The sequence below is a fragment of the Cetorhinus maximus genome, chromosome 17 (genome assembly GCF_964194155.1).
Source record: "Cetorhinus maximus chromosome 17, sCetMax3.hap1.1, whole genome shotgun sequence".
In the NCBI taxonomy this organism is placed as follows: domain Eukaryota; kingdom Metazoa; phylum Chordata; class Chondrichthyes; order Lamniformes; family Cetorhinidae; genus Cetorhinus; species Cetorhinus maximus.
This window is the reverse complement of record NC_135895.1, coordinates 97,057,343-97,070,871: the sequence shown is the minus strand read 5'-3', so window position 1 is coordinate 97,070,871 and position 13,529 is coordinate 97,057,343. Positions and strand designations below refer to the sequence as shown.

Sequence of the window (13,529 nt, the reverse complement as noted above, 5' to 3'; positions counted from 1 at the left end):
CACCTTATCTCTGGAATTCAGGTCTTTTGTCCATTATTGGACTAAGGATGTAAGGAGGTCTGGACCAAGTGGCCCTGGTGGAACTCAAACTGAACATTGGTAAGCAGGTTATTGCTGTGCAAGTGCCACTTGATAGCACTGAGAAAGGCCCTCCCCGTCAGATCCTTCCTACATGCCAGGAGGCTCACCCCCTCTGCACGTTGCCCTCGAGGTGGCTGTGGTGGGGAAGAGACCGTTGTTCACCTCCTTGTGGATTGTGCCTTTGCAAAGAAAGTCTGGAGAGAGATGCAGTGGTTGCTGTCGAGGTTCATCCCGAGCAGTTCTGTGACACAGGACTCTGTGCTCTACGGGCTGTTCCCAGGGACACACACCGAGACAAACATCAACTGCAGCTGGAGGATCATCAACTCGGTGAAAGACGCGCTTTGGTCTGCCCGAAACTTGTTGGTCTTCCAGCACAAAGAGTTGTCCCCGACCGATTGTTGCGGACTGGCACAATCCAAAGTCCAGGACTACATGCTGAGGGACGCACTAAAGCTTGGGGCAGCTGCCGCAAAGGCGCAATGGGGAAGGGTCGCTGTCTAAGACCTTTCTACCACAGCGCACCGAGAGACTGGGAACTGTTTAGAGCCCCTCGGGCTGTACAGATCAAAATGAAAGGCTGTAAATGATTGTAATATTGTTTGTACTGATGCACCTGGTGATACATTTTGTAAAAGTTTAACCTGGATTGTACCCTTGTAATGTTGTTTTTGAAATGGTTTGGAATGTGATTGAAGATATTTTATGAATAAAGTATATTTTTACAAAAAAAAAAAGCACTGCCAATGACACATTTCAACATTTTGCTGATGGTTGAGAGTAGACTGATGAGGTGGTAATTGGCCGGATTAGATTTGTCCTGCTTTTCATGGACAGGATATACCTGGGCAATGTTCTGAATTGTTGGGACGATGCTACTGTTGTGGATGTACTGAAACAGTTTGGCTAGGTACGCTGCTGGGTTTGGACCACAAGTCATCAATACAATGCATGGGATGGGATCAGGGCTCATATTCTTTGTTATGTGCAGTGCATTCAGCTGTTTCTTGAGATCATGTAGAATTAATTGAATTGGCTAAAGACTTGCATCAATAAGGCTAGGACTCTCAGGAAGAGGCCAAGATGGATCAACCACTCAGCACTTCTGACTGAAGCTGATTGAAAATACTGCAGCCTAGTATTTTGCACTGACATCCTGGGCTAGTCTATCATTGAGAATGGGGATGTTTGTGGAGCCTCCCCATTAGTTGTTTAATTATCCACCAGCATTCGCGACTGAATGTGGCAAGACTGCAGAGCTTTGATCTGACGTGTTGGTTGTGGAATCACTTAGCTTTGTCTACAGATGCTGCTTTTGCTGTTTAGCATACATGTAGTCTTGTGTTGTAGCTTCACCAGGTTGGCATCTCATTTTTAGGTATGCCTGGTTCTGCTCCTGACATGCTTTTCTACACTCTAGCATTGGTCCCTTGGCTTGATCGTAATGCTAGAGTGAGAGATATGCAAGGCATGAAGTTACAGATTGTGGTGAATACAATTCCGCTGCTGTTGATGGCCCTCAGCACCTCATGGATGCCAGTTTTGAGCTGCAAGATCTGTTCTGAATCTATCCCATTTAACACATTGGTGGTGCCACACAACACAATGAATGTCATACTCGGTGCAAAGGCAGGACTTCACCACCACAAGAACTCTGTGGTGGTCACTCCCACCACTACTGTCATGGACAGGCACATCTATGACTGGTAGATTGGTGAGGACAAGGTTAAATAGTTTTTTCCCTCTTGTTCGTTCTCCAGTCACTTGCTGCAAGCCCGATCAGGCAGCTATGTCCTTCAGGACTGGGTCAGTAGGTCTCCTACTGGTGATGGACATTGAAGTCCCCTACCCAGAGTACATTCTGTGCCCTCGTGACCCTCAGACATTTTTCCAATTTGTGCTCAACATGGTGAGCACTGATCCATCAGCTGAGTGACAGTGATAGGTGGTAATCAGCAGAAGGTTTCCTTGCCCATGTTTGACCTGATGCCATGAGACTTCATGGGGTTCAGAGTCAATGTTGAGGATGCACAGAGCAACTCACTGCTGACTGACATATACCACTGTGCTGCCATCTCTGGTAGGTCAGTCCTCCCAGAGCTACAGGACAAACCCAGGGATGGTGATGGAAGGTATTGGCTTGAAACTATGATTTGCTAAGTATGAACTTGTCAGATTGTTGCTTGACTAGACTGTGGGAGAGCTCTTCCAATTTTGGCACATGCCCCAGAAGTTAGTGAGGACTTTGCAGGATCGAAAAGGCAGGGTATGTCTTTGTTGTTTTCAGTGCCTATGTCAATGTCATTCTTATTCAGCTTTTCTGAAGCTATTGGATACAATTGAATGGCTTGCTACTCCATTTCAGAGGGCACTTAAGAGTCAACTATACTGTTGTGGGTCTGGAGTCACAAGTTGGCCAAACCAAGTGGGAAACAGCTTTCTTCCCCTGCAGGACATTAGTGACTTAGTTGGCTTTTTACGCCAATCTGATAGTAATGACCACAAAACTGAGACTAACTTTTTTATTTTGGATGTATTAATTACGTGAATTCCCATGAGCTGCTGTGGTGGAATTTTATCTCATCTCCAGAGCATTAATCCAGGCCTCTGAATGACTTATCCAGTAATATTACCATCATGCTATCGTTCCCATATTGCTGATATACTAATTTAAAGGTTGCTAGGTTAAAGTTTCTTCCACATTTTCCCATTGCTTGGACCTCTAACAATAGTGAGCTATCTAGGGGCTCTTCACTGAGTTGCCTCCAAAGGCTGTCTCATATATTGATGACTGAACTTGACACAGTATTCATGATGGCTCAATGACACTCAAATCTCCATTCTTGAACTCTATTGCCTCTGATCTTAAATGGATTTCCAACATCTCCATTGGTAAAATTTGCAAAAAGGCCATTTCTTTGCACAAACATTTTCTCTTTATTCCAGTCCTCACCAACCACCCACCCTTCCCCCCCACCACCCACTGCTCCAACCACCACTACGCCCACTTGGTCCTTTATAAAGTGCAAGTCTACCTAGGATCTTAATAATTGTCAAATCTGGGCAGAAAGCAATGCAATTTCTCTCTCTGCTGTCTTTCTGCTTTCTTTTTCAATTTTAATTTGGGCAGCATCCTTAGTAGGACGAATTTAATTTTTTCCAATAAGCTATTGCAACATACATAGAATCTGTATTCCCAAATCTTTTTGCTCATCTACCTTATGTAGTTTCTTGGTTTTTATTGAATAAGTGGCCTTCTTATTCATCCTACCCAGGTGAACCACCTTACACTTTGCTATATTGAATTTCATTTGCCAATTATCTTCTCACTTTGCTAGCCTGTTAATGCTTTCCTGTATGTTGTGCAGTCCTCCACCTTATAATTTGGTAATACCTTCAAATTTTGATACAAGAAAACTTATGAGTCCAAACAAACTGTGTATGGTGAACAAAATTGATCCCAATAAGTCTGCCTTCAGGGCACCATTTCCCACTTTTTGACAGTCTGTGATACTTCCCTTAATTTCTACCCTCAGTTTTATGTTTTGTAGCCATCTTTCTATCTGTTTTGCTAGCCAGTCAGCCAGGAACCCTTCCCTTTGCCATGAGTCTGTCATTTGGCACTTCTCTTCAAAGTCCATGTATATCACATTCATTTAAATAATTTAACAAGGTGATAGAAAGATTAAATTTCTTTTCAAACAACACAGCAGAGGCTGGAAATCTGAAATAAAAACAGGAAATGCAGGCCTGGCAGCATCTGTGGGGGGAGAAACGGGGTTAAGGTTTCAGGTCAAGGACCTTTCTTCAGAAACAAGGGAACTTTTGAAATCATTGGTGAATTTTTAATAACTTCGGTCACTAGGTTTCTAGATCTTCCAGCAAAGATACTCTGGTCAAGCAACTAGTCTTTAGCAGTTGCCTCACGTTCAGGGGCTAGTAATTACTGGTTTGGGAGCTGGTTTTAGGCTGGTGCCAGAATCTGGGGCAACTTCGTTTCTGACCCAATAGCGCTTCTCCTAAATCCAGAGAGCAGGAAGACGGCGCGAGTGCCTTCATGAGGCGCCCCCTGCAGGTGGGCTACCGGCAGAGTTTGCTGGTTGCCCCGCCCTTTTCTGGAAGTTTTCCCATCCGGTGATTGGCTGAGCGACTGTCATGGTAACGATAGGCAGCTGGCATGTGACTTGCTGTTGACTGTGTTGTGGGGACAGTGATGCGCAGACTGGCCTGAGCTGACGGCAAAGGAGGCGCGGAGGGGGGGGGCGAGCGGGCGGGCAGGCAGGGTGCCAAGCACAGGCCGTCGGGCAGCGCACGGGCTCGTTGGGGGGGGGGGGGGGGGGGTGGTTAGGGACTACTTTTCTCTAGGTTGGGAAGAAGTCCCGGACCCGGGGCACCGCTGCCTTGTTGGGTCTGGGGTTCTCGCTTCAGAGCAGATTTGAAATTGGAACCGTTCCCCCCGGGCGCGCGCTGCTCCACTTGGCCTCCGAGGCGCGCGCCCTCTTGACCCCCCCCTAACCCCTGTGCACGCGCACCGCCTCTCACCAGCACACACACACACCCCCCCAACCCCCCCCTCCCCTCTCCTCCTTAAAATGGCCGAGGAGCAGGAGCTGATCAGCGCGTCCGAGTTCAGCAAAGGTGAGTGAGTGTTGTCGCATTGGGCTCGGGGGTGAGAGAGGGAGAGAGTGTCCGTACCGACCCGACCCGCCGTGTCACTGGGCTCGGTGCTGGAGGTGGGTGCGCTTTGCTGCTGATAACTGATTTAATCCATTTCTTTCCCCCCCCCCCCCCCACCCCACACACGTTTCCTTTTTTTTGGATTTAGATCGTTTGTACTTCGCAACTCTGAGAAACAAGCCGAAAAGTACAGTCAATACACATTACTTCTGCACTGACGAGGAGCTGGTTTACGAAAAGTAAGTCCCTGGTTGGAAGGGGTGGGGGGGGGGGACAAAGTTTTTGCAAGGAGCTCCTACATAATATGAGACCACAGGCTTGTTAATGGGCTTATAGGAGGACAATGGAAATCAAGAACACAGTTTTCTAATCTTATCTCGAGATATCTTGTCTTTGATTATTGAAGAACGGTGGTGTGTCTGATTGATTTGTTTTTACCGACCGGGGAGGGGGGTGTATGTGGTGGTAGAGGATAGGCTTCTCCGCTCCAAACACTTGTATTGACCAGAAACCAATATTGAATCTTCTCTAATTGCGCATCTTTTTTTTTTAGTTTCTATGCAGATTTCGGACCACTCAACTTGGCCCAACTGTATCGATATTGCTGCAAACTTAACAAGAAATTGAAAGTAAGTACTGTGGAAAATCAGTTGTTGTATGAATTTTAAGGTGGAGCCTGTTAATTTTTAACCTGTGGCAAAGCTTGGAAAAAAACTTGCTGTGAAGCCATAAAGTGAGTATTCCAGTAGTAGTGTTGCATTTATTGAGAATCTTCAATGATGTTCGTTCATTCCAGCGATTAAAAAAAAACTAGCATTTTTATAACATTGCTCGACACTTCTCTGTAGAAGAAGAGGACCAGAAAGTAAAAGGATTTGGGGTGCAGTAAAGGAGATGATGGCATGGTTAGAGATGTGTTGAAGGTATGAACTGATGGTGAGTGAATTTTGGGGGAAAAGAATTACAAAGGAGAGTGATATTTTTGAAAGATCAGCCTCCTATTGTGGAGTGGAGGCTGGTTGTTATCTGCAGTTAGAGGAATGATGGTTGTGACAGGGATGTATGATCAAAGAATATTATCCAAATTGTGGGCCAAGATAAGGGCCTGACTAGCTGATTATGAGCCAGTGGGGTGGGTTGCAGATGGTGTGTAAATAGACAATTCACTAAGGCTCCTTAGCATCTTCCAAATCCATGACCACTACCATCTAAAAGGACAAGGACAGCAGATACATGGGAACACCACCACCTGGAAGTTCCTCTCCAAGCCACTCACTATCCTGACTTAGAAATATATCACCATTCTTCCACTGCTGCTGGGGCAAAATCCTGGAACTCGCTTCCTAACAGCACTGTGGATGTACCTACACCACCTGGACTGCAGTAGTTCAAGAAGACAGCTCACCACCACCTTCTCGAGGGCAATTAGAGATGAGCAATAAATGCTGGCCCAGCCAGTGACGCCCACATCCCATGAATGAATATTTAAAAAAAAAATGGGGTCAGATTTTACAGATAGCTGACCTTTATGAAAGGTGGAAGTGGGATGATGGTTCAAAGATGAGTAGAGACAGTGAGCTGTGGTCTAAGTCACAAGGGACTTCAACTACATTGGTCATGTGGCTAGTAGGACTGAGTACTGGTGAATGAGTTTTGGCACTTCAGTCAGATTTTGGATACTACTACATCTTCAACCAATCACATCGCTGAACTAAATTATCAGTTTAATCATAAACTTTGTTAATCCCATACCAGCCCATCTCTCTTGATGCCTTGTCAAGGTGCTTGAATTATGCTTCTAGCTGTGTTCACTGCAGATCATCTTTGAGACTGCTCATTGAACCTCACACACTTCTGGGCTTCACACTGATGAAAGATGTGACTTTCAGAGCCAATTGCCGTATGTGCTGCTGAAATAAATGTTATGAGGCGATGATTAACCAAGACTGAAGTGGTACTAGATGTCTTTTTGCAGCCTCAGTATTGGCTAACCAAAAGGCTCAGGAAAAATAATAATTTTCTTTTCAAATAAATATAACTTGGCCAATTCTATTATAGCCTGAAAGGAAAACAAAGCAAACTGAAGCCTATCACTTAAAAATATACGTTTGTAAATTTGACTCCTGAAGTATGCTGAAAATGGAACAGCTGGTGGCGGGGGGAAGTTGTTTTGTGACAGAGCAATTATATACATAATAGAAGACAATCAGAATGATAAGCAAGAAAAGATAGACAATTTTGAAAAAAATAAGTCCAGGAAATAAAATTTAATGATTAGTCTGAGCTTGTATCTTTACAGGTTCTCTGCTGGTTGAATACCAGTGTTCTGTCACTGACTCATCTGAGTGACAGTAAAATGGGAAACAATGTCATTGGCTAGGTCATCAATTGATGTCCTTTCGTGATATTGTCACTGGATTGTTTACACTTCTAAGAGCTGCAATTTAAAAAAAATACTTCTGTTCTGATTGTGATTTGTGCCAACAGTAAAGGGTAGTTGTGTTGAAATGGCTAAAATAAACATTCAGTGACTCATAAAGAGCAGAGGAGCTATAAAAGAGCATTAAGTGTGCATTGTTCAGACATACTGCTGTACTTATATGGTTTTATCTTCAGATGTTTTTTATATCTAATTATCTTTGTTTTCATTTGCAATTTAGCAGCGTGGCTGGGTGTGATATTAAAATGGCAAAACTTTGATTTGAAAGGATCACAAATTCTTGACTGGTTAGACAAAAAAAAACAGCATTTGTCTTGTATAATTCACGTACCTAAGTTTGGATTGCCTTTCTGTGTTCGTAACATTTTTAGGCATAATGCTTCATGCCACAGCTTTGGAGCAAGGGGCATCAAAATTTTAATTGATCGAGCAAAATTCTTTATCGCTTTAAAATGAATAAGTTATTGTAATGTAAAGGAATGTTGATGCATTGACATTTGTGAAGGCTTACAGATGTACTTATACTGCAGTAATGTTTGACTTAGGTATTTTTAAGTAATTAGTTCATTAATGAAAATAGTGTGTCCATATTTGAAATGAAGGATAGATTGCTCCAGCTGTTAGGAGAAAGATCCAATATTGGATGTACACTTGTGGTTCAAAAGGAGGAGAATGACTTGGGCAAAGGTGCAAATTTTTGAGCTCTTGAACATGAAATTCTGGAGGACATGTAGCCTGTGTTGCGATTTGGAATTGCCAAGGAATAAAATGAATATATTTGTGGGAAGGAGTAGAGAATTGATATTGTAATTCAAAAAAAGAAAATCACAGTAAGCTATTGTTTTGCCACTTGCACATATCACTGAAATGAAACAGTGCAGCTTACTTCTTTTGAGTACTGAATGACTTTTGAAACTTGGTATGATCTTTTTGTGGGGGAGGTGGGTTGTGCTTTTGTTGAGTTTGTTTAGATGAAAGTCTCTATGGTGATGCATCTGTAGTGGAATTTTGTTGATCCTGCTTTGGTTAATATGCCAAACCTTCAGCTAAGAACTGGCTGAAGCAATACTGTGTTTTGGCTGTCACCAATTGTATAACAAAGTACATGTGATTTACATCAACAAACAGTAACTCTGGCTTAATTCTGAAACTTTTTGTTCTTCAGTTATGAGTGTTATGTGCACTGCATAGCTACAGTGAGCATTTGGCAATCATTGTTAAACATATCCATAGCTTGTGTGTTTTTCAACAGGAGTTGTAATGTGGCATTTCAGTTTATGCAAAACTCTGCATTTATCCTATCCCACATCCAAGCCCAGGTCACCCGTCACTCTCTTGTCAATGTTGACCGACATTGATTCCTGCTCCTCCAATTTCAAATTGTCATGCTTTCCCTGGCCTTACCCCTTCTTACATCTAATCTGCACCAGCTCTACAATCCCTAATTCTTGTTCCTTTCTGCTGTGATCTCTACATCTTTAGCCCCACCGACTGAAGGTACCCAGGCCACAGGCTCTGAAATTCTCTCCTTAAGCTGCTGTAACTCTCTGGTTTTTAAGACTCTACTCTGCAGAAAGCCTACCTCTGACCAAGCTTTTGGTCATTCCTAATATCTTGGCCCATCATCCAATTTTGATTATGCTTCTGAATCACCTTGATTTTCTCCATTTTAAAGGTGCTATATAAATGAACTGTATATTGCTTGTATTTTAGACAATGCTAGAAAGTATAGATTGCCTGCGTGAGCATGTGATGCTTTAAGGTGAACTGCATGAAAAGTGTACATTTGTGGAATTTGTGACTTTATGCTGTAGCATAGATGATGCATTTAATGTAGTCTTTGAGATGATATTTGACCTTTTTGTGATACCACGGTGGGATTATGCTTCATGGGGTAGAAAACTCTTAAAAAAAAATGTAATTATTCACAAATTTTGCTCTTGTTGTCATAAAACAATTTTGTTTGTAATATGGAGCAGCTATAGCAGGAAGCTATTGGACACCCTCACTGGGGTCTCCAATTCCTGCTTGCCCAGACTTGCCTTCAAGTCTGGGAGACACCATCATCCTTGCTGGAGACTTAAGGGCTGGAAGTCCTACTGTCAAGTAACGTAAGCCTGCCCCCAGCATAATATTGCTGTGGGGCAGCTGGAGTTAAAGTTGGCGAGGTGCTGACCAACTGTTTGCTTGGTTGCGGTGGTTGGTGGTGGTGGTGGTGGTGGTGGTGGTGGTGGGGGGGGTGGGTGGGTGGGTGGGTAATCTATTTTTTCTCTGTTGGAAGGGAAAGGCTGGCTAGTACAACTAATACTTCCAGCTGTTTTGATGCCAACTTATCTTTTCTCCTGAATATACTTCTGTTTCCATAACAAAAACAAAAATACCTGGAAAAACTCAGCAGGTCTGGCAGCATCTGCGGAGTGGAACACAGTTAACATTTCAAGTCCGAATGACCCTTCAACAGAACTAAGTAAAAATAGAAGAAAGGTGAAATATAAGCTGATTTAAGGGGGGGTGGGACAAGTAAAGCTGGATAGAGGGCCAGTGATAGGTGGAGATTGTCCTTTTGTCTATGACAAAAGTTAAGAGGTGTTGAAGGTGGTGATATTATCTAAGGAATGTGCTAATTAAGGGTAGAAAGCAGGGCCAGCAAGGTACAGATAGCCCTAGTAGGGGTGGGGTGGGGTGAAGGGAAGGGGTCGAAATAGGCTAAAAGGTAGAGATAAAACAATGGATGGAAATACATTTAAAAATAATGGAAATAGGTGGGAAAAGAAAAATCTATATCAATTATTTGAAAAAAAGTTGGGTATCGGAAAGTGGGTGGGGATGGAGCAGAGAGTTCATGATCTAAAATTGTTGAACTCAATATTCAGTCTGGAAGGCTGTAAAGTGCCTAGTCGGAAGATGAGATGCTGTTCCTACAGTTTGCGTTGAGCTTCACTGGAACAATGCAACAGGCCAAGGACGGACATGTGGGCATGAGAGCAGGGTGGAGTGTTGAAATGGCAAGCGACAGGAAGGTCTGGGTCATGCTTGCGGACAGACTGAAGGTGTTCTGCAAAGCGGTCACCCAGTCTGCATTTGGTGTCTCCAATGTAGAGGAAACCGCATTGGGAGCAACAAATGCAGTAGACTAAATTGAGGGAAGTGCAAGTGAAATGCTGCAACGCTTGAAAGGAGTGTGTGGGTCCTTGGACAGTGAAGAGAGGGGAAGTAAAGGGGCTGGTGTTGCACCTTCTGCGGTTGCATGGGAAGGTGCCGTTGGAGGGGGTTGAGGTGTAGGGGGTGATGGAGGAGTGGACCAGGGTGTCCTGGAGGGAACGATCCCTGCGGAATGCCGCCGGGGGGGTGGGGGGTTAAGGGAAGATGTTTGGTGGTGGCATCATGCTGGAGTTGGCGGAAATGGTGGAGGATGATCCTTTGAATGCGGAGGCTGGTGGGGTGATAAGTGAGGACAAGGGGGACCCTATCATGGTTCTGGGAGGGAGAGGGAGGTGTGAGGGCGGATGCGCGGGAGATGGGCCGGACACGGTTGAGGGCCCTGTCAACCACCATGGGTGGAAAACCTCGGTTAAGGAAGAAGGAGGACATGTCAGAGGAACTGTTTTTGAAAGTGGCATCATCAGAACAGATGCGACGGAGGCGAAGGAACTGAAAGAATGGGATGGAGTCCTTACAGGAAGCGGGGTGTGAGGAGCTGTAGTCGAGGTAGCTGTGGGAGTCGGTAGGCTTGTAATGGATATTGGTGGACAGTCCATCGCCAGAAATTGAGACACAGAGGTCAAGGAAGGGAAGGGAAGTGTCAGAGATGGACCATGTGAAAATGATGGAGAGGTGGAAATTGGAAGCAAAATTAATAAATTTTTCCAGGTCCAGACGAGAGCATGAAGCAGCACCGAAGTAATCATCGATGTACTGGAGAAAGAGTTGTGGGAGGGGGCCTGACTAGGACTGGAACAAGGAATGTTCCACATACCCCATAAAGAGACAGGCATAGCTGGGACCCATGTGGGTACCCATAGCCACACCTTTTATTTGGAGCAAGTGAGAGGAGTTTAAGGAGAAATTGTTCAGTGTGATAACAAGTTCAGCCAGACAGAGGAGAGTAGTGGTGGATGGGGATTGTTCGGGCCTCTGTTTCTGTTTCCATTGCTTTGGCAGTTCTCTTGAGCCTTGGCAAAATAACATGACATTTGGCAGGAAGCAGTGAAAGCCTCTTTGGTGATGGGAGGTTAGCTACACCTTTACTTGCTTGCATTAACTTTGGGGTGACTTCGATTGACAAACCTGGTAGATTGCATTTTTAATACCAGGAGACTTAGCAGGAACTAACTGTCAACCTGTAAATGCACCATGGGTGGTTTTTTTCTTTTGGGAACCAGCCTTCGCCATAATCCCATGTATAGCATTTCTAATACCTGGACTTTGGAGGTAGAACATTTGGATTTTTAAAGTTCACCTTGGAGGCAAACTCCATCAATTTTTTTTTAAAAGCCAATTCTATCTATTCAGATTATGGCCATGAATTAATGAATTTCAAAGTGTCAGATTTGAACAGTGGACCCACGTCAACTCAAAAGCAGGATTGAAGTTGGTGCAAGTGGATTTTATGAGTAACTAGGAGTTTGCGGGGATCTAATCACGTCATGTACTGGATCTGAAACCAGGTTCCTGGAGAGGTACTAATCATCCACACCAGCAAATTTGTGTAGTATGAAAAGTATTTTAGCAGATGACATAATTGCAAAACAAATCCAGAAGACTTCACTGCCTGCTGCTTGGTGGTCAGACAAGCTTTCAAATTGAGTTCAAGCTATTTGTATCTTTCATGCTCTGTGGCATTAAAAGTGCTCAAAATTGGAGTATTTGACTGAATCAGGCAGGGATCTAAATGCTGGAGTGAAAGTTCGGCTGACTTCATTTTTTTCTTAGGAATAATTTAGAAATTGCCCTAAATTACCACCCTTGCATCATAATAGGTGAAGAAACCAGTGTAGTCCTGGCTGTTTACAAGTTTACGTGTTCAAAATCCTGAATAGGGAAATAAATAAATGGCCACCAACTTGCATCACTGTAGTTCTGGATCTACATCATAGGGACCTTGAAATGGTCAAAGAAAGGAAAAAAAAGTTGTGGAGTCAGTGACTTGCACCGTTTTAATACGTCACTTCATAGTTACCTGTGATTCTTATGCCACTCTGACACTTCCCATGTCAAAAAAAATTGTTGGAAGGTAATTATAATTCCTTCCCCCAGTAGAATCAATGACTAGCAATTTTTCTGCATCTAAGCCAGTTTTGCACATCTGCCATTTTTACTTTTAAAAGGCGCCTGTAACCTGCCAGTAATGCAATTTGTGTGTAACTATTTAATTGTGTGTGGTTATGTGGAAATAAGAGTACTAGGATAGTCTCATTTCTCTATTAAAAGTGACATTTGGGGAAATGGTTAACTAAAATGAATTAAGAGCTTGGATTTTTTTAAAAAACCATGATTGATTGAAGTACCATGTGATCCTTCAATCAATCATGGTTTTTAAAAAAAATCCAAGCTCTTAATTCATTTTAGTTAGATCCTTTGTGTCCTTCACTGAGGTCAGCTTTTTATCGTTAATATAACCTATTGTTGGTGCCAAGTGATATTAACTTTTTAACTCGGTTTCACCTAAAGGTTAAGTCACTAATTCTTCATGACTAAGCTAGTGACAAAATTGTTCACGTTAAAACACATGTTTTAACACATGTTTTACCTGTTTAACTTGTACTGGACAATTGCTAGAGCTTTTTCTTAAATCGTGCAGCTATGTGTCTTCGGTTTAAAATGCCAGTGGTTACATCAGTTAATGCATGCAGGTTCTCTCTGGGAAGGTTAATTTTGATTCTAGAGAGAGATATAAAATATATCATGCCATTTCCAGGCCTGAACTTGAAAGAGACTTTTAATTTACCAAGATGCGCTATGGGGAATCTTCAGGAGGTTTGTTGTTTTTAATGCAGATTGACAACCCATTCAACCGTAACTGCAGAGTAATATATTTGGAGTTTGTTGAGTTAAGGAAGGTACAATGGCCAAGTTCAAGGTTTTGTAATTTATTGTAAAGCTGCTTTTTGAATATTTTGTAATGCTATATGGATTTTTTTTTAACATGAACAATTTTTTTCCCCTTAGTCATTTACTTTGTCAAGGAAAAAGATTGTCCACTACACCAGCTTTGATCAACGAAAACGAGCTAATGCAGCATTCCTAATTGGTGCCTATTCAGTAAGTGGTGGTTTTATTTACACTTGCACTTTTTCTCTGATTTTTTGAAGGAGTTGACTCTTTTTTTAAA

At 43.0% G+C, this 13,529-nt stretch overlaps 1 protein-coding gene across 6 annotated transcripts in view; it reads left to right on the top strand.

Annotated features, from left to right (window-relative positions):
• The window catches only part of cdc14ab (cell division cycle 14Ab), a 171,821-nt gene that overhangs the window by 14,293 nt on the left and 143,999 nt on the right, over positions 1-13,529 (top strand). For 5 of the 6 annotated variants that reach the window (XM_078561671.1, XM_078561673.1, XM_078561670.1 and 2 more), the window contains exons 2-4: positions 4,907-4,997; positions 5,312-5,387; positions 13,367-13,459. In XM_078561671.1, the coding sequence (XP_078417797.1) occupies positions 4,907-4,997; positions 5,312-5,387; positions 13,367-13,459 (260 nt within the window). Of the gene's footprint in view, positions 1-4,423; positions 4,720-4,906; positions 4,998-5,311; positions 5,388-13,366; positions 13,460-13,529 lie in introns of those variants that run through there. The other variant, XM_078561669.1, reaches the window with a different exon arrangement.